The 21,791-nt window shown below is 35.7% G+C and overlaps 2 protein-coding genes across 2 annotated transcripts in view; both read right to left on the bottom strand.

Moving 5' to 3' along the window:
- The window catches only part of Fam117b (family with sequence similarity 117 member B), a 113,466-nt gene that overhangs the window by 40,702 nt on the left and 50,973 nt on the right, over positions 1–21,791 (bottom strand). Inside the window, exon 2 of the mRNA XM_047545666.1 lies at positions 1,145–1,296. Coding sequence (XP_047401622.1) covers positions 1,145–1,296 — 152 coding nt within the window. The remainder of the gene's footprint in view (positions 1–1,144; positions 1,297–21,791) is intronic.
- Positions 8,308–8,549, bottom strand: LOC124980275 (cytochrome c oxidase subunit 7C, mitochondrial-like). The gene has a single exon (XM_047545668.1). The coding sequence runs from the start codon at positions 8,534–8,536 to the stop codon at positions 8,345–8,347; it is 192 nt and encodes a 63-aa protein (XP_047401624.1). The 5' UTR covers positions 8,537–8,549; the 3' UTR covers positions 8,308–8,344.

Here is a 21,791-nt window from a genome sequence, read left to right as displayed (position 1 = left end):
GCTATCTTATAAAGTTCCTAAACTCAGATCTTTTCCACAAATTGGAAAAGTCAATCCATAAACTGCAAAAATAAAACACTTTCACAAAATATTGACATCAACCTGTGACAGTAAAAAGAAAAAGGAAAGTCCTGAGACATGAAAATTCTAAGAGAAAATAAGATTTTTAAAAGCAAAAGATGACTGGTTTATGCCATAAGAAATAAAACAAAAGAAACAGGAAAGAAAACCAGGTACCAATCACATGAGCCACCAATTCATGCACTCAGATAAGCTACCAATTAGGTACATAAGCCTGAGGTAAGGAAGTTAAAAAAAGAACAAAATGTCTTCATTAATATTAAGAACCATGTTTGGACTGTAAAGAAGATATAAAAATAGCCAAAAAGCACATAAAAAGGTGCTCAACAACCAGGTGTGAGGGTGCACACCTGTAATCCCAGTAGCTTGGGAAGTCGAGGCAGGAGGATCACCAAGTTCAAAGCCAACCTCAGCAACTTAGAGAGGCCATGTCTCAAAATAAAATATACGTATATATTAAAAAAGAAGGGAGCACTGGGAATGTGGCTCAGTGATTAAGTACTCCTGGGTTCAATCCCTGGAATCAAAAAAAAAAGAAAAGAAAAAAAGAAAAAATGGTATTCAACAATATTAGTCATATACAAAAACACAAAGCAAAACCACAATGAGATACCACTTCACACTTACCAGGAGACTATAATAATTTTTTTTTTTTTTTTTTTTTAAGGAAAAAGAGTAAGTGCTGGTGAAGATGTAGAGAAACTAAACCCCTCATGTGTTTCTGGTGTAACTCAGGTGAAAACAGTCTGACAGTTCCTCTAAAAGGTAAACACAAAATTGCCATATGACCCAGTAATTCCATTTGTAGGTACAGAATAAAAGGAACTGATCCTTAAAAAACGAAAATCAGCACACTACAGGGATACAGCCACATCAATGTTTAAAACAAAACAATTCACAATAGCCAAGTTATAGAACCAATCTAGGTGCGCTTTTGGTAAGCCTCTCAGGAAATTCTAATATACACAAATGTTTCAGCAATTTGTACAAAGAGTAGAACAAATAATTTGAGAAATGACTTTCAGAATGAAACATTTCAAGTTGAGAATTAAAATAAACCTACCTGTGTAGCTTTGTCCCTCATGCAAGGTGCAGCTTGCCCATGACTATCACGAGGCCAGTGCCCCGCAAGGTATGGAGCTGCAAGCGTGTCCAGCGAAGAAGTGCGACGGATAATACTGGAAGGGCTTGAAGAAGGAGGTCGAGTTTTGTCACCTAGATTTAAGGGAAAAATATTTACTTTTAAATAATAGCTTAGGAAGGGCTGGGGTTGTAGCTCAGTGTGATAGAGCACTTGCCTACAAGTGTGAGGCACTGGGTTGATCCTCAGCACCACATAAAAATAAATAAAATAAAAAGTGTTGTGTTCCTGTATAACTGAAAAGAAAATTTAAAAAGCTTAGAAGAGAACAAGCAGGAACTAAGTTTTAAACGAAACTATATAGAAGTTATCCAACTTAAATATAAAAAAATAAGCAACAAAAAGGAACAAGTTAATGTGCAAGACCCTGGTTTTAATCCCATTACAAAACAAAACAAAACAAAACAAAACAAAACACCACAGGGCAGAAGATACTTGAATAACTTAGTGTAATCAGGAAAAAAAAAAACTTTTATCTAGAATTTTATACCTAGCTATGTATCATTCAAAAGCAAGGATGAAACATTCAATCTCAGATGACTGACAAGATTTACCAAGCAAAGACACCCTCTGAAAAATATTACTTTTTTAAAGAAAGGTACCACCAAAGAAAGAAATTGAAAAGATAGGATCAGGGTTTAAGAAGCAGCACTGACAAGCAAATAAATTAACAAACTAATGGATAAATATAAATATTTACTGTAAAAATAATAGTAACTAAGTGGTTTAAAAAAAAATACTAGATAACAGCATGAGAAGTGGGATAAGGGTGAAAGGACTGAAAAAAATTAGGACTCTTATTTTAGCCTAGGGAGTAATGTTTAAAAGTTGACACTTTGTAAATACCATGAACATGTGTGTCAGTAATCAAAGTGCGACCTGTTAACTTTCTTCTTTTGGGGGGATCATGGAGTACTGGGGATTGAACCCAGGGTGCATAACCACTGAACCACATCCCCAGGCCTTTTAATTTTGAGACAGGGTCTTGCTAAATTGCTGAGGCTGGCTTTAAACTTGCAATCTTCCTGACTCTCAAGCAGTTGGGATTATAGGTATGCAACACCACATCTCAACTTTCTTCTAAAGTTCTCTAGTCCCAGGAACTCTCAAGCTGCTATGTGATGATCTAAAATGCCCTTGACTATTATGACCCTAAAATGGGTGGAGCTGTGTATTTTCAGAATCACACTTAACTCATTTCTCATGCAGCTTATTAGAGACCTTGAGGTTGTGAGGGCTCCCTAGACCAGAGCAAGAGAGGGCAACTACTGAGAAGTAATGGGAAAGATCTAAAGAACACACAGACAGGGAAGGAAGACTCTAGAAAAAGGCAACACCTACTAGAGGGAAAAGGGAAGAGGAAAAGAATATCAGTTCTATATTAAATGTGAAACACAACCAACCACAGAATGTCAAGGGACCTTATAGAACTCTAGCCCTAATTTAATCATCAATACCTTTCTTTAACCATTCATTTAGGCACAAGCGCATTCTGTGAAATAGGTATTATCCTCATTTGTAAAATGGGGCATGGCAAATATGGGGTAGAGGAAAGAGGTAGGCCCGTACATGGAGAGGTTATTTGCCTCTTGTTCAATAGCTAGTTATGGTAATCAAGATCTGAAATCAGGTTTCTTTCCGCTATATTCATGTTGCTCCCCTGTGGTGAGAGGGAGGGTTTGAAGGCTTACTCCAATTCTATGCCTGTCAGATTTCTACCTGCAAATAAAGAATTGAGCAATTACTTCTCTTCAAGTAAAGAAAATCGAATGCTATGATATACATAGTCTCAATTGGAACAGACATGCACACATCTGAAGTTTCTCAAAGTATGTCTTAGAGCCAAAGAATCACTTTAGCATTCTCCTAAAAGAAATGTATACTCCAGGACCTAACCCTAGGCCTACCAAGTCAAAATTTCTAGGGGTGGGCCCAGTAATTTTCTACAGAACCACTCCTTGGCATCTAATAAATGTCTACCTGGATCTCTCTTTTTTTTTTTTTTTTTTTTTTTTTTTTTTTTTTTTGTTTACATGTTAAACCCTTGTTTTATACTTTTCAGGGAACTATGCAGGAATAATTTTTTTAAAAATCACATAGGAAGTCAAAATCATGGCCAAAAAAATTGGTGACAATTTTTCATATCATTAGTAACAACATTTAAAGTGCCTAATTATTATTCTACTGTAATCATGAACAGAAGGATGATTCATTCAAACTTCACAGAGGATAGCATAATACAACCGCCTTGTGATAACTCAAGACAAAGCTCACTGATCCCTTGCTGCTGAGATTATCCTGGGAACACATAAACCAAATCAACTGAAAGAATCAACCACAAGTTTTGCAAAAGGAGTAGTTTTAATTTCAGAGGAAATAAAAGAGGTATTTATCAATACATGAATGTTAACTATAAGATAATCAACGTGAATTTCTATAGAAAAAGAATGGCAATAAAGCAAATGTAATATATAAGGAAAGGTTATATAAAAAAGGGAAATGAAAACATTGCAAACATCCAATTTCTAGTTAATAACTAATTTGATTAACATGTTTCATTAATGAAAATTTATATTCTGCAACAATCCATACCAATTTTTTTTTTTTTTTGGGTGGTGGTGGTGACTGAACTCAGGGCCTTACACCTCACTCCTGCTAGATGCTCCACCATTGAATTACATCCCCCAATCCCGCTATGTGCCAAGTTCTGATAAACATCAAATGCCAGTCAAGATCACACATGTAGTTTAACCACTGCAAATCAATCTATGTATAATTTTCTATTAGAGATAACTCTAATCAGTTTCACTTATAGTTGACACCAAAATTAGAAAATATGTTCTGTTAATAAATGGATCTCACTAGAACTATATTCAGTGTGCACATCTTTTAAGACTGACCTCTCAAATCTCAGAGTGGCATTAAAGCATTTCAAAATTAATGATCAAGTTTAAGATTGTACTGATTTATAAAGAACACTTAAAATGAATTGCAGAAAACAGGATACAACAAAAGTCCAAAATGAAAAGAAAACTGAATGCATTATAGTAGATTCATACAGTATAATATAATAGGCCATTCGAAAGAATAAACACAGAGATTGACATGTTCTGGCATAAAGAATCATTCATGATAAACTAAGCAAGTCCTCATACATTTACAAAAGGCATGATCTCACCTCTGGTTTAAAAAAGTAGTTAGCAGTAATTATAGGAAGAGTCTGGAAAAAATATGCAACTAACTTTTTGGAGAAAGAATTAGGGTCTTAATTTTTATAGGCATTTCTGTGCTGTTTAAATTTTTGTAGGGAGTTTACAGTCAGAGAAAATATGGAAATAAAATTTAAAACTAAGTTACAGATTTTTTGAAATAATAAAATGTTGAAATACATAAAAATAAATGCATTAGATTTTTGGACTTTTCATAGCTTATATCTGGGTTTGGGGAAACTATAGGCCACAGGCCAAATCTGGTCTACACCTGTTTTTTTCATATAGTTGGTGAGCTAAAAATAGTTTAGACATTTTTTAATGGTTTTGAAAAACTCAAAATAATATTCTGTGAAATATAATAATAAAATTCAAATTTCAATGTCCATAAATAAAGTTTTACTGGGACATGGCAATATTCACTTATTATATACGACTACTTTTGTACTATAAAGGGAGAATTAAGTACATACAGCAAAGTCCTCATGTGGCATTCTCACAGCTCCACAATGCCACTAAGCACACCACAAATCATGATAAAGATGATATATCAAGTATCCTTAGAGATCAGCATTAACAAATGAATATTTACAATCAATCTGATGCAAAACACTAACTTTGAACCAAAATTAAATGTTACCCCTAAATTAAATGTAATCCCAGAAACTCGGGAGGCTGAAGCAGGAGGATTATAGGTTCAAGGCCAGCCTCAGCATTTAGTGAGACTGTAAGGACCCTAATGAGACCCTGTCTAAAAATAAAAATTAAAGAGTTGGGGTGGGGGATGTGGCTCAGAGGTTAAGTGCCCCTGAGTTCAATCCCTAGTATGTGTATATATATGTATAAACAAATTGAAAAAGAATTCAAACAAATTCTAAAAAGAATTCCTCCCCAGAACTGTATTACAAAAAAATGTAATTATCATTATTTTTAAATTCCATAAAAATTGTTTTTTTTTTTCTTGTTACATACCTATATAATATCTTTGGATTTTGCCTCTTCACCTGGTTTATTATAGAAAAAGTTTGCTGACCTCTGACTTATGGTACATGCCTTTATTTATGTCTTGATTTCTGTGCAAGAACACTCAATCTCTATTTTTCTCTCTCCCTCTTTTCTTTTGGTGGGGGGGTTGGGGGAAGGGGTGAGTTTATTAGCTAATTTAAATGGGGGTCTCACTATATTTTCCAAACTAATCTTCAACTCCTAGGCTCAAATGATTGTACTGTCTTAGCCTCTTAAGTGCTGAGACTATACGTACATGCTACCACACCAGGCTTTATATATTAAATAAAACACTTATTATTGTTAAAATATTAAATAAATGTATGCATAGGTTCTATTAACAAAACCACCATTCTAGTTCGATATAATGACAAATACTTTGCTCTTAAGTCCCTGTACATGTGAAAAGACTTTTTGATACCCATCTTCAAATTGTATTAATTATTGTTTTAGTTAGAGACTTACACAGTTACAAGTATGAAAGTTCAGTTGCTGGTTATGTGACCCACATAACAAAAAGGTTCAATTCCATTAAGACAATGGTTACAGCAGCTCTGTTGCCAATAATCATAAAAGTAGCTTCACAGATACACCTCAAATACACAACTGACTTTCAAAATGACAATTATTTCACCAAAACAATGTCTATTTGTTATAAATATTAACCATCTCTCCATGTATAAATTACTTTTTACAGTATGTTTTGAATCAATGGAAGAGAAATACATGTAGTACATATCCTTAAGTTCAAGAAAACATGTCCCCTATTAATTAATTATTAATTATTATTAAATCTGAAACTTGAAAAGCCATAAATACACATACAAATTTTCTTCTACCTAAAGTTATACATGGTCACAGGCAAAAATACTAAACATCTTTGGTTTTGAACTTCATTTATTTAACCCTTCATTTAAACATTTTCATTACGGTGATCAGTGCTAGGTCCTAGAAAATACAAAGAATAAGTTATAGCCAGGTAAAGTGGTGCATGATTGCAATTCAAGTGATTTGGGAGGCTGAGGCAAGAGAATCACAGATTCAAAGTCAGCCTCAGCAACTTAGTAAGACCTGCCTCAAAATAAAAAAATAAAATTAAAAATAAATAAAATGGGTTGGGAATCTAGCTCAGTGGTGAAGTGCCTCTGGGTTCAATCCCCAGTATCAAAAAAAATAAGATATAGCCTGCAGTAAAGAACACACTATACTCCTAGCTTGTCATTATACCATTTCCATTCAAGTTCCCCAAACTAATATGATTTTCTACCCTAATTATAAGAGGTTGTAAGAGGGGAGGGAACCTCAAAGAGGCAAAGATGACCCAAAGATTCTTAGCCTAAGTGAACAGAACCTAAGTGATTTACCACCCAGCTACTCTCCCAGCCCTTGTTCATATTTTATTTTGAGAAAAGGTACTGCTAAATTGATGAGTCTGGCATTGAATTTGTAATCCTCCTGTCTCAAATTTGCAAACAGTTGGGATTACAGGTATGTATCACCATACCCAGCTAAAGACTGTATTTATAAGGAAGTCCAAAGGAAGAGACAGACAACTGACAAAACACTTTGTGACCTGGCATCTCAATTTCACTTCTTCACTACACTGTTTCAATCCCTACCAAGCCCACAGATTTGCAATCTACACCATGCCCTTGCATGCCTCTAGGTCTTCTTTACTTAAATCAACCTCATAATCCTTTTCTTTGGCTTGGCTAAATCATGCTTAACCTTTCAGATTCAGTTCAGATGTTACTTCCTTTGGAAAAATCTTCCTTGAACACCTACTCCAGTCCAAGAAACGTATCAGCAGCTAGCTAGGTCAGGGCCCTCCTGTGTGCTGCTGCAGCATGGCTCACTGAAAAGGTTCTTGGACGGTTCCTGTGAGATTTTGCAGGGGATCAATTATATTCCTCTCATCCCTGTAATTAGATGATACCTGACACAGGGGATATTTCCTTAAATGGTAAATGAAAAATTAATTTTACTGGTTAACTACAATAGATCATTTATCCTAAATGAGGTGAACTTGAGAAGAAATGAAGAGAATGACTTCTAATGATACTATCTTCTATCAACAAGGATGGTTGTATGCAATAAATTCAGATACTTTATTAATTCAAAAAAATAAAAAAATGATAGCTCCAATTTGACTTGTTTAAAATTTAAGTCTTCGGAAAAAAATTCCACTACTTAAGAATAACTCCCCTGCCATTTTCTCTCTCCCTTGTGCTTGCTGGCTCTCTCTCTCTCTCTTATTTTTTCTCTCTCTCACTCACCCTGCAGGGAGACACTGTGCCTGTCCGCTTAATAAAACCTCTTGCGTGAAAAAAAAAAAAAATTAAGCCCTCAGAGTGGTTTTTTACATACAGTAGGGTGTGGCACTGAAAATTTCAGTCAATGCCTCAGGCTCTGGAGTTCAGAGTTCCTCAATTACCAGTACCAACCAGTTCCACTGGTTCCTACATAATTACAGTGGCAGAAGCAAAGCAACCCAAATCATGGCCTGTAGGTATTACTTTACACAGGTTATACACAGTTTGCTGTATTAGACTGGGTGTTTGTAAAACCTGACCTTGATCAGGCACTGATTTAAAAGCTATACTCCCTATTATCCACAAAAATCAACAAGCAGAAAAGATGAATTAGACATTCATTTGTTCAAAAAGCACAAAAACATATATTTTCAAGTATGATAATGACAAATACATAAAGAAACAAACGTAAAAATTCCCAATAGGTCAACTTCCACAACCACTTTTGTATTTATTTATTATTTTTTTAATTCATGTCATTAGTTTATTTACAAACATATCCAGTATGCTATAATTCAAGAGTTTGATTCATTTTTCAGAGAATGCACCTTTTAAAACATTCTTCATATCTGTTAAACATATGAATCACAACATCCCTATTTCTTAAGCAGTTGGTGTCTTACTATAAAGAAAGGTGCAGCAAAACCTGATCCAAAGAATAAGGTCATCATAACCAGTAAGCGCCACTTGTTTTCCACTGAAAATGGCAAATTCTTCCCGGGGCCCTCCTCACAGTGGCTCCGACGGACCACCAAAGTCGTGAACCTCCGAATGCTCTGTCCCAACATGGCGCTGCTGGGGCCTCTGCCCCACTTTTGTATTTATTTCCAGAAATCTGTCTTACATTTATACACACTCACTATATAAATGAGGTCTTATATTAAGCATGCAGTTACTTATTGTTGAAAGAAAGAAAAGGGGGCATGTGGAAGACATATTTCCAGGGTAATAAATCTATAATACATGCCCCTCTTTTTTTGGAACTGAGAGTTGAACCCAGGGGCACTTTACCACTGACCTATATCCCCAGTTCTATTTCTTTATATATAGACAGGGTCTCCCTAAGTTGCTTAGAGCCAAGTGGCTGAGGCTGACCTTCAATTTGGGATTCTCCTGCCTCGTCCTCTTGAGTGGTTGTGATTATAGGCATGCACCACTGCATTCGGCTCACACCATTTTAATAAGATGTATACTCTTTTTAAAATTTGTTCTTTTTAGATATACATGACAATAGAGTGTATTTTGACAGAGCATAACATTCTAATTAGGATCCCATTCTTGTGGCTACACATAATGATGTAGAGCTTCACTGGTATTCATATATGAACATAAGAAAGTTATGTCTGATTCATTTTACCGTCTTTACTATTCCTATCCTCCCTCTCTTCCTTTCATTCTCCTTTGTCTAATCAATGAACTTCTATTCTTCCTCCATACCCCCATTGTGTGTTAGCAGTCGCATATCAGAGAGAACATTTGGCCTTTGTTTTTTGGTGGGATTGGCTATTTCACTTAGCAGGAATCTCCAGTTCCATCCATTTACCGGCAAATACCATAATTTCATTCTTCTTTATGGCTGAGTAATATTCCGTTGTGTACATGTACCATATTTATTCATCCATTCATCTGTTGAAAGGCACCTAGTTTGATTTCATAGCTTAGCTACTGTCAACTGAGCTTCTATAAACATCAATGTGTTAAGTCCTCTGGGTATAAACCAAGGACTGGGAAACCTGGGTCAAATAGTGGTTCCATTCCAAGTTTCTGAGGAATCTCCACATTACTTTCCAAAGTGGCTAAACCAAGCTGTAGTCCCACCATCAATGTATTTTTAATTTGCATTTCTCTAATTGCTACAGGTGTTGAATATTTTTCATATATTTGTTGACCATTCGAATAGTTTCTTCTGTGAAGTACCTGTTCAATTCCTTTGCCCATTTATTCACTGGGTTATTTATTTTTTTGGTGGTAAGTTAATTTTGAGTTCTTTATACATCTGGAGATCAATGCTGTATCAGAGGTAAAGATATATGCTATCTTATTGGATGATACACCATAATGATGGACACTTTCAATGACATACTTTTTACAACTATCTCTTTCTGAAAAAAATTCTAGATACCAAATTGCTGCATGCAAGGTGACACATAACCTAAAATTTTAAGTATTACCAAATTACCTTCTTCCAGAAAGAATTTTGTAAAAATCCACAATGCCATCGAAGCCAGAATTAAGGACAGGTAGTTAGTGTAGAAATAGGGGATTGGGTCAAATCGAGGAAATGAAGCCATGAAGCCATCTGCCTCTGGAAGTTGGAGATTGTTCCTGGAAGAATGGAATGTCAAGATCTCCAGAGCCCATTGATTACCAAATTTACCTGCCTTTATCAAGGACTGCAAGCATGGAGCTGCTAATTAATGCCCCCTGGGCCCTTAAACTGCCTGAATCACCTTGGCCCTCCCCCTACCCATGGCTTCTCACTTTATGCAAAACCAGGCCTAGTCACGTAGGCAGGAAGGAGAGATAAGGGGGGAGAGAACTGGAGAACAAAAGAGACTTTAACCTATAAAAGATGTAGGGTGCGCTCACTTCCTGGGACTTTAGAACATCAGCCATGGCCCCTTCTTCCTACCGGGAGAAGTCTGTATTATTACCTTTAAATAAAACCTGCTTAATATGCTTGCCTTGGTGTGCTTCTCTAGTGTTCAATCTTCAACATTAGAAGGAGCAGAACTCGTCACCGGTAAACGGCGGTATCACCATTAAGAAGGGTAACCACTTTTCCACATATAAATAAGTATATTTTATTAAGTTTTGTCAATCTAAAAAGAGATGAAAAATAACATTTTATTTATTATAAACTTTAGACCCAGCCTCTTATTAATCTTACTGAGATGTTTTCTTTTGGAGAAGAAACTTTTTTAAATTGAAGGTTGTTTCTTTAGTTTCATCATAATTTTCTTCTATTAAATTCAAGTAAAAATGTAGCTAATTTTATTTTAAAGAAGGTATATGATACGATTAAATTCTTGTAAAATTGCTTGTTCTTCATCTACTGTCTACACTTCCTACACACATACATACTTGCATACTCCTAAAGTCTCTGGAAGGAAACACAAAAATCTGATGACAATGACTGCCTTTAAGAAAGAAAACTAACTGGCTGGCAGACACAGATACAAGGAAGACATTTCACTGTATTCCCAACTGGTATTTAACATATGGATATATTATATGTTTTTGAAATTTCCATTCCTTCAATAACTCCATATATAGGCATATACACAGAATAATCAAATGCAAAGAAAAAAAAGGATTTAGAGCTGGAGAAGTAACTTGGTGGTACAGAGCTAGGCTAACATGCATGAGGCCCTGGATTAATTCCCAACACTATGCAAAAAGAAAAAAAAAGATTTAAATATAAAGATATTCTTAACATTCATAATCAAAATCACAATAGTATGTCCAAAAATTAGAGAATAAGGAAACTGAAGAACAATATATAGTGAAATATTAAAAACATATGGAGTTATATTTTTGACACAGTAAGTTTACAATCTAAGGAAAAATTCAAGAAAAAAGTTTCCATAATTGATTCCTAATTTTGTATCTTCTTTTATTATTTCCATGTTTCTTCTTCAGTTAATTTCTCCACCAAGTTTTTACTGAAACATTAATGGACAACATACTAAAAATTGATAAAGGCAAGGTGTTACCTATATTCATCCTAATATGAACTAAACATTAATTTAACCAAATTGATTTCTTATAGGAATGGTATCAAACAAAAGGATTATGTTAGAAATTTAGAATTCCAATTAGTAATTATTCTTTTGTTAAACATGAAGTGTAATTTACATAAATTAAAAAAATTTTTAGTTGTAGATTGACACAATACCTTTATTTTGTTGATTTTTATGTGGCACTGGTGATCAAACCCAGTGCCTCCCACATGCAAGGCAAATGCTCCACCACTGAGCCACAACCCCAGCCCTACATAAATTTTTTAATATGCAATTTGAGGAATTTTGAAATTAAGTTACCACTACAATCAAGATTTGGAATACTGCCATCACTCTAAAACAATGCTTCATGTCACTCTGAAGTCACCCTCTCACCCATGAATCCAGGCATACTCAGACCTGCTTTCTGTCATTAAAGTTTAGTTTTGCCTTTAAAAAGATACACTCATACACTGCTGGTTGGCATGCACAGTGGCATTATGAAAAGCAGTGTGGAGATTCCTCAGAAAACTTGGAATGGAATCACCATTTGACACAGTTATCCCAGCTCCATGGTTTATACCCAAGGGACTTAAAATCAACATACTATAGCGACACAGCCACATCAATGTTTATAGCAGCTCAACTCACAACAGCTAAACTATGGCTGGAGGAGACAGATTCTGGCAGCATACCTGGAAGGATTCATCTTTCCTGGGCCCCTTTCTCTCTTTCTCTGCTTCCTGGCCACGAAGAACAGGAGTAGTGCTCCTCTACAACCCTTTCAAAATGATATGCTGCCTCACCTTGGGCCCAGAGCAATGGAGTCAGCTGAATCTCTACAACTGTGAGCAAAAATAAACTATTCCTCCTCTAAATCATTCTTGTCAGGTATTTTGGTCACAGTGATGTAAAGCTGCCTAACACACGTGTGGATACATGTAACTGGGCCATAAGGTGCCCAGATATCTTATTAAACATTATTCTAGATGTGTCTGTGAGTAGTTTCTGAATAAGATTAACATCTGAATCAGTAGACTAAGTACAGCCAACTGCCCTCCCCTATGTGGGTGAGCTTTACCTGATGCTATGGAGGACTGAACAGAACACCAACACAAAATGCACCCATAAGGGAGAATTTACTATGCTTGTCTTTGAGTTGGGAAATCAGTCTCCTGCTGTCTTCAGCCTCAAACTGCAACTTAACACCTTCAGCTCTCTTGATTTTCAAGCCTTCAGACTCAGATTATAACTATACCTATACCATGAGGCTGACTCTCCTAGGTCTCCAGCTTGCCTACCACAGGTCAGGGACTTCTCGGGTCTTATTACTGCATGAGTTAATTCCTTACAATAAATCTGTGTGTATGTGTGTGTGTGCATGTGCATTTAAGGTATCAATAAGACATACATATATTTATATTTATGTCTAGACTAATACAATCTGCTACAATTTGGTTACCCTCCTCCATTTGACACTTCAAAATAAATCATATTAAAATGTCCAAATAAGTTTTTCTCTGGATATATTTTCACTTCTCTTAGGTAAACAGTGGCAATACTGGACCAGAGGGTAAGTGTAAGTCTCACGTTATAAGAAATAACTAAAATGTTTTCCAAGCTGGTTGTGTCAATTCACATTTCCACCAACATAAGCAGTAGAGCTCCAATGGCAGTGAGATTGGTATTATGGAGATTTTTTCATTTCAGTCATTCTAGTAGATGTGTAATGGCTCGCTATGTCTTGAATTTACATTTGCCCAATAAGTAAGAAAACTAAACACTTTAGAGTGTAGACATTCATATATGTACTTTGGTGAGGTGTCTGATAAAAGCCATTATCTGTTTTTCAATTAGGCGGTTTGTGTACTTTTTTTCTTCTTTTTATTTGGCAGTACACTGGATTGAACCAGGGGCTTCACAATGCCAGGCAAGTGCTCTACCACTGATTCACATCCCTAGCTTTTGTTTTGTTTTGTTTTGCTTTTTGGTACTGGGGAATGAACCTACGGCACTCTACCACTGAGCTAATCCCCATTCTTTTTAATTTTTAGGCACGGTCTCACTAAATTGGCCAGGTTAACTTCAAACTTGTAATCTTCCTGCCTGAGTAGACAGGACTGTAAACATGAGCCACCATACCTGGGCTTCCTGGCCCTCTTTTCTCATAATTTTATCTCGTGACAGGGTTTCATTAAGTTTTCCAGACTGGCCTCAACATTGCCATTCTCCTACTTCAGTCGCCTAAGTAGCTGGGACTATAGGCACATGCCACTGGGCTCAGTTGTTTTGTTATTTATTAAAATCAATTTATGTATTCTGGATGTAAGTCTTTTGTCAAATACATATGAGCATTTTTGTTAGTCTGAGGTTTCTCTTCTCATTTTTTAAGGGTCTTTCAAATGGCAATTTAAAAAAATTCTTTGTGAGAGTTTGTAGGGTTTTAAAAGTATGTTTTTTTCTTTTATTTTGATTATATTAATACCTAAAGGTAATAATAATTATAATAAAAGTAAGGATTGACGTACATATTACTTCTATCTTTATTTCTGCTTTTAGCACCACCATTACTTATTCGACTCTTGTTCTTTTCAGCTTCCATGTTTAATGTTTAATGTATATTAAGTTCTTCATCCCTCATATCAATCCTGTATGGAAGTAAAGATTCATAGAGGTCAAGTAACAATAAGGGTACAGAGCTAGCAAAGGTAGAGCCAATATATGAATATGTCCAGCTGACTCAAAAGTCCCATTATTCATCACCCTTACCAAAAAATGTCCCCATTTTAGTGGTGATTTAAGTGTTTTTAAAAAAATTATTTATTTTGATTTATTGTTCACAAATGGGGTACAACTCTTGTTTCTCTGGTAGTACACGAAGTAGAGTCGCACCATTTGTATAATCATACATGTACATAGGGTATGATGTTTGTCTCATTCTGTTATTTTTCTTTCCCCCCACCCCGCCCTCCCCTCTTTTTCCTCTATACATTCATCCTTCCTCCATTCTTGCCTCCCTCCCTCCCACACCCCTGTTATGTATCATCATCCGCTTATCAGAGAGATCATTTGGCCTTTGGTTTTCTGGGATTGGCTTATCTCCCTCAGCATGATATTCTCGAACTGCATCCATTTACCTGCAAATGCCATAATTTTATTCTTCTTTATGGCTGAATAATATTCCATTGTATATATATACCACAGTTTCTTTATCCATTCATCAGTTGAAGGGAATCAGACCAGAGACCCCCCCCCACCTTAGAGAAGAAAGAGTAGGTCCAAATCTTCATCATATTGGTTTAGGACCAGACTTCCTTAACATGACTCCCAAAGCACAAGAAATAAAAGTAGGAATCAATAATTGGGATAGAGTCAAACTAAAAAGCTTTTTCTCAGCAAAGGGAACGATCAGCAATGTGAAGAGAGAGCCTACAGAGTGGGAGAAAATTTTTGCCACACACACTTCAGATAGAACACTAATCTCCAAAATCTATGTAGAACTCAAAAAACTCTACACCAAGAATACAAATAACCCAATCAATAAATGGGCTAAGGAAATGCACAGACACTTCACAAAAGATCTACAAGCAATCAACAGATATATGAAAAAATATTCAACATCTCTAGTAATAAGAGAAATGCAAATCAAAACTACACTAAGATTCCATCTCACCCCAATTAGAATGGCGATTATCAAGAATACAAGCAACAATAGATGTTGGTGAGGATGTGGGGGAAAAGGTACACTCATACATTGCTGGTGGGGCTGCAAATTAGTACAGCCACTCTGGAAAGCAGTGTGGAGATTCCTTAGAAAACTTGGAATGGAACCACCATTTGATCCAGCTATCCCACTCCTTGGCCTATACCCAAAGGACTTAAAATCAGCATTACTTCCCCCTAAAAACTGGAACAAGGCAGGGATGCCCTCTTTCACCACTTCTTTTCAATATCGTCCTTGAAACTCTAGCCAGAGCAATTAGACAAACCAAAGAAATTAAAGGGATACGAATTGGAAAAGAAGAACTCAAACTATCCCTATTTGCTGATGATATGATTGTATACTTAGAGGAACCAGGAAATTCCACCAGAAAACTTTTAGATCTCATTAGTGAATTCAGTAAAGTAGCGGGATATAAGATCAATGCACATAAATCTAAGGCATTTTTATACATAAGTGATGAATCTTCAGAAAGAGAAATTAGAAAAACTACCCCATTCACAATAGCTTCGAAAAAAATAAAATACTTGGGAATCAATCTCACAAAAGATCTCCCATGTTCTTGGATAGGAAGAATTAATATTGTCAAAATGGCCATACTACCAAAAGTGCTATACAGATTCAATGCAATTCCAATTAAAATCCCAATGATGTACCTTACAGAAATAGAGCAAGCAATTATGAAATTCATCTGGAAGAATAAAAAACCCAGAACAGCTAAAGCAATCCTTGGCAGAAAGAGTGAAGCAGGGGGTATCGCAATACCAGATCTTCAACTCTACTACAAAGCAATAGTAACAAAAACGGCATGATATTGGTACCAAAATAGAAAGGTGGATCAATGGTACAGAACAGAGGACACGGATACAAACCCAAATAAATACAATTTTCTCATACTAGACAAAGGGGCCAAAATTATGCAATGGAGAAAAGATAGCCTCTTCAACAAATGGTGCTGGGAGAATTGGAAATCCATATGCAACAGAATGAAACTAAACCCATATCTCTCACCATGCACAAAACTAAACTCAAAATGGATTAAGGATCTCGGAATCAGACCAGAGACCTTGCATCTTATAGAAGAAAAAGTAGGTCCAGATCTTCAACATGTCGGCTTAGGACCAGACTTCCTCAACATGACTCCCATAGCACAAGAAATAAAAGCAAGAATTAATAACTGGGATAGATTCAAACTAAAAAGCTTTCTCTCAGCAAAGGAAACTATCAGCAATGCGAAGAAAGAGCCTACAGAGTGGGAGAAAATCTTTGCCAATCATACTTCAGATAGAGCACTAATCTCCAGAATCTATAAAGAACTCAAAAAACTCTACACCAAGAATACAAATAATCCAATCGACAAATGGGCTAAGGAAATGAATAGACACTTCACAGAAGAAGATCTACAAGAAATCAACAAACATATGGAAAAATGTTCAACATCTCTAGTAATAAGAGAAATGCAAATCAAAACCACCCTAAGATTCCATCTCACCCCAATTAGAATGGCGATTATCAAGAACACAAGCAACAACAGGTGTTGGCGAGGATGTGGGGAGAAAGGTACACTCATACATTGCTGGTGGGGCTGCAAATTAGTGCAGCCACTCTGGAAAGCAGTGTGGAGACTCCTTAGAAAACTTGGAATGGAACCACCATTTGATCCAGCTATCCCACTCCTTGGCCTATATCCAAAGGACTTAAAATCAGCATATTACAGAGACACAGCCACATCAATGTTCACAGCTGCTCAGTTCACAATAGCCAGACTGTGGAACCAACCTAGATGTCCTTCAATTGATGAATGGATAAAGAAAATGTGGTATATGTATACAATGGAATATTACTCGGCCATAAAGAATGATAAAATTATGGCATTTGCAGGCAAATGGATGAAACTGGAGAATATCATGCTAAGTGAGATAAGCCAATCTCAGAAAACCAAAAGACGAATGATATCGCTAATAAGTGGATGATGACACATAATGGGGGGTGGGAGCGGTTAGGGTTAGAGTTAGGGTTAGGGAGGGTGGCAAGAATGGAGGAAGGAAGGACTGTATAGAGGGAAAAGAGGGGTGGGAGGGGTGGGGGGGAAGGGAAAAAAAATCAGCATACTACAGTGATGCAGCCACATCAATGTTCATAGATGATCAATTCACAATAGCTAGATTGTGGAATTTTAAATTTTGAAACAATTTATCAAGTACTTCTTTTTAGAGTTCATACTTTTTGTTGTTATTTTTAGATCTACATGACAGTAGAGTATATTTTGACATATTCTACATACATGGAGTACAACCTTTTCCAATTAGGATCCAATTCCTGGGGTGGTACATAATGTATAGAGTTACACTGGTTGTATATTCATTTATGAGCAAAGTAAATTTATGTCCGATTCATTCTACTATCTTTCCTATTCCCATCCCACCTTCTTTCCCTTCATTCCTCTTTGTCTAATCCAACGAATTTCTATTCTTCCTCTTCCTACCCTCCTTTATTGTGCGTTATCATTCACATATTAGAGAGATCGTTTTTCTTATTACTGGATAGATCCTCCAAACAAAAACTAATTAAAGAAGCTGTAGAACTAAAAAATACAATTAATAAATTTAGACTTATTAGACATATATAGAATATTTCACCTATCAATGATGGAATACACTTTCTTCTCAGCAGCACATTATCCTCTCTAAAATAGACCATATCTTAGGCCACAAAGCAACTCTTGGCCAGGAAAAACAAAAAAACCAAAAAACCTATAATACCTTGCATTCTATCAGATCATAATGAAATGAAATTAGAAATCAACAATAAAAAAAATAGAAGTTACTCTAATTCCTGGAGATTATGACCCATGGATAGGGTAAGAAATCAGGGATGAAGTAAAAAAAAAATACTTAAGAATAAATGTAAATGAGAATAGCAACACAACTTACCAAAAATCTCTGGGCCACTATGAAGGCAGTTCTAAAAGTAAAGTTTGTCAGGGGCGGGCTCTGAGGGCCCCAGAGCCGCACCCTGGTCTGATCTCTAAGATGGCGCCTGGCAGCTTGCCAGAATAAGCCGTACTTGTAAGTAACTCTGATTGGCTGCTGTAGACTGATCCTTGATAGGCTAATATCTCAGAACTCTGATTGGCTGCTGTATATGAGGTGATTCTTGTAACTGCCCGGAGACTGATCCTTGATAGGCTAATATCTCAGACTGACTCTGATTGGCTTATGCTTGCTATATAACCCACTTTCTCGAATAAAGGTTGTTGTTTGTTGGTCATTGGTCGTTGTTCGTTGTTCGTTGGTCTTTGTCTTTTGGGCTTTTTTGTTCGTGTGAAAAAGAAGCGTACGCGTTATCATTGCCTCCGTGGGCGGTGGGCGATGATAAAGTTCATTGCACTGAGCACAGTCTTTCAAAGAACAGAAAGTCACCAAATAAATAACCTAACATTATATCTCAAAGCCCTAGAAAAAGAATAAATCAACACCAAAAGCAGAAGAGCCAAAATCAATGAAATTAAAACAAACAAAAAAATTAATTAAAAAATCAACGAAACAGAAAGAAAGTTCTTACTTTTTGTGTCCTAAGAAATCTTTGGAGTAGATCCTAAGGTCAAGATTTGTTCCTGTTTTCTTCTAGAAGTTTCTCAAATTTAGCCTTCACATTTTGTGTACAGTTTGAGGAAAAGGTCAAGGGTTATCCTTCCCCTGATATGGATATTCATTTCTTCCAGAACCATTTGTGGAAAATACTGTTTGTTTCACTGACTTATCTTTGACACCTTTATTGAAATATGTGAACTGTTTCTGGATATTCTATTCTGTTCTATTGATCTGTATCTCAGTCCAGGCAGTACAGTATAGTTCTTCAACTTTATTAACATTCAATAATGTTTAGGCTGTTTTGGTCTTTGCAGTTTCATATAAACTTTAGGACCAACATAAGAATTGTCATCCTTGACTTGTTCCTGATCTTATGAAGGAATATATTGGCTACTGGCTTATATTATACACTTATATGTGGTATAATCAAGCAACCTTTTATTACTAGGTTCTCTTCTAATCCTAGTTTCCTAGGTGTTTGGAACATAATGAGATACTGAATTTTACCAAATACTTTTTCTGTAGAAACTTAAAAGATCATGTGGCTTTCCTTCTTTGTTTTAACAGTGAAGTAAAGTTGATTCTCATTATTAGTAGTAGCCATGGTCTAAAAAGTCACATGAACACTGAATTTGCACATACCAAATTATCAGTCCTACAGGAAAAATAGTGTTATATTCCTGCAAGCCTCTAATCACAATATTTTCCTCAACCACTCAACATATAACCTCATGCAATGCATTTTTCTGCTTAAAAATGTTAGCGCTTTAACAATATCCTTGGGGGCCATTTTAACAACAAAATCATTAACAGAAAGCAAAAAAGTCACACTTAATAGACTGAAAAGGACATTTGTTCACAGTATGAAAGACAAAAGAAGAAACAGTTCCTTGTTTGACCTTAGCTAGGAACATGCATGTGGGTAGATCAAATTTTCCACTGTATGTATTGACTTTGCAGTTACAAATAAATCTTAGCTAATAGATAAATCTGCAATTACAGAATCTGCAAATAATAAGAACTGACTGTATACTGATTTTTTTTTTTTTTTAACTAATCAAACTTGCATACTTAGCATAAACTCTGGATTAAACTTACTAATATTTTGTTAAGAAGTTTTGTTTGGTGCTGACGATATAGCCCATCACATACAGTGCCTGCCTTGCATGCGCAAGGCCTGGGTTCAAATCCCCAGCACTGTAGGATTGTGGAAAGAAGTTTTGTTTGTAATGAAGAACATTGTTCTGCAGTTTTCTTAGTGTCACTGTGTAGTTTTGTTACTAGAATACCATTTCCTCCTAAAATGAGTTGGGATATTACCTCTTAGATTTTCAGGAAGGGCTTATGGGCAAGTAGTATTATTTCTTTCTTTGAAGTTTGATAGAATTCACTATTTTTTTATAAGTATTTTTTAGTTGTATGAAGATTTATTTATTTATTTATTTATTTACTTACTTATTTATATGTGGTGCTGAGAATCAAACCCAATGCGCCGCACTGAGCTACGACCCCAACCCCAGAATTCACTATTAAAATCACCTGGTCTGGAGTTTTCTTGATGGGAAGGTTTTTAAAAAGTATCAGTTCAATTTTTTTTACTAGATACAATGACATGTAAAGTTAAGTTTTCTATTTCCTCTTGTGTCAGTTTTGATAGCCTCTTTCTTAAAATTTTTAGTTGTAGATGGACACAATAACTGTATTTTTTTATGTAGTGCTGAAGATCAAACCCAGTGCCTCACACATGCTAGGCAAGTGCTTTACCACTGAGTTACAAGCCCAGTCCTTGATAGCATCTTTTAAGGAATTTGTCTAGCTCATTCAAGTTGATGTATTTCCTGGAATAAAGATGTCCACAATGTTCCTTTATTATATTCTTAACTTATGTAGGACCTGAAGTTCTACTTTCATTCTTGGCATTGATAATTTGTATCCTTTCCTACTTCACCAATCTAACTAAAGGTTTATCAATCAAACTGCAATGTTTAGACCAATTAATATTATATTATCATAATCTAACATCTTGTTATTTATTTCTTATCTGTCCCATCTGTTCTTGTTCTTTTTTCCCTCTTTTCCATCATAAATTTTGCTTGGTTAATAACCTACTAACCCATTAGCTATCTAAAGATTTTCAATATATATCTTTTAACTCATCATAGTGTTCAAATAAAATCATGTCACTTTACATATAACACAAGACCCTCAGGACTGCATACTTCCCTTGCTGTTTCTTGTCCTTTGTTGTATGACTGTCTTCGGTCTTATGTATACATTAAAATCCATAATATGCTATTATTATTTTGTCTCAATGCAATTTTCTTTTAAAGAAATCACATGATGACTAAAAAATTATCTTATCTTACTCATTTGCTATTTCTTACTCTGTTTATTTCTTTGTAAGCTAAGTTCCCATCTGATATCTTCCTTCCCCATGAAGAACTACCTTCAAAATTTCTTATAATGCAGGCTTCTCTCAGGTTTGTATGTATGAAAAAGTAGCCTTCAGCTGAGCAAGGTGGTGCATACCTGTAATTCCAAGTACTGGGGAGGCTGAGGCAGGAGGATCAAATTTTCAAGACTAGCCTGGGTAACTTCAGTGAAACCCTATTTCAAAATGAAAAATTTAAAAAAAGGCTGGGGATATAGCCAAGTGGTGTAGTGCCCCTGGGTTCTATTTTTAGTAAGTAACAGACACACATACAGAACAATCCTCATTTTGTAGGATATTTTTGCCAAATATAAAATTCTACAGGGTTTGGGTTTGCAGGTTTATTTTTACCTTCCAGCACTTTAAAGATGCCATTTCCATCTTTGTTCTGTCATATACTGTGTCTGGCAAGAAATCTGTCAACCTTTTTTGGAGGCAGGTGGGTGGTTCATCTATACATAAAATGCCCTTATTCAGGGCTTGGGTTGTAGCTCAGAGGTAGAGCACTTGCCTTGCACATATGAGGCACTGGGTTTGATCCTTAGCACCACATTAAAAAAAAATAATAAAATAAAA

The sequence above is a fragment of the Sciurus carolinensis genome, chromosome 3 (assembly GCF_902686445.1).
Source record: "Sciurus carolinensis chromosome 3, mSciCar1.2, whole genome shotgun sequence".
In the NCBI taxonomy this organism is placed as follows: Eukaryota; Metazoa; Chordata; class Mammalia; order Rodentia; family Sciuridae; genus Sciurus; species Sciurus carolinensis.
Note: the sequence above shows the minus strand (reverse complement) of the source record. Positions and strands in the feature narration are given on the sequence as shown.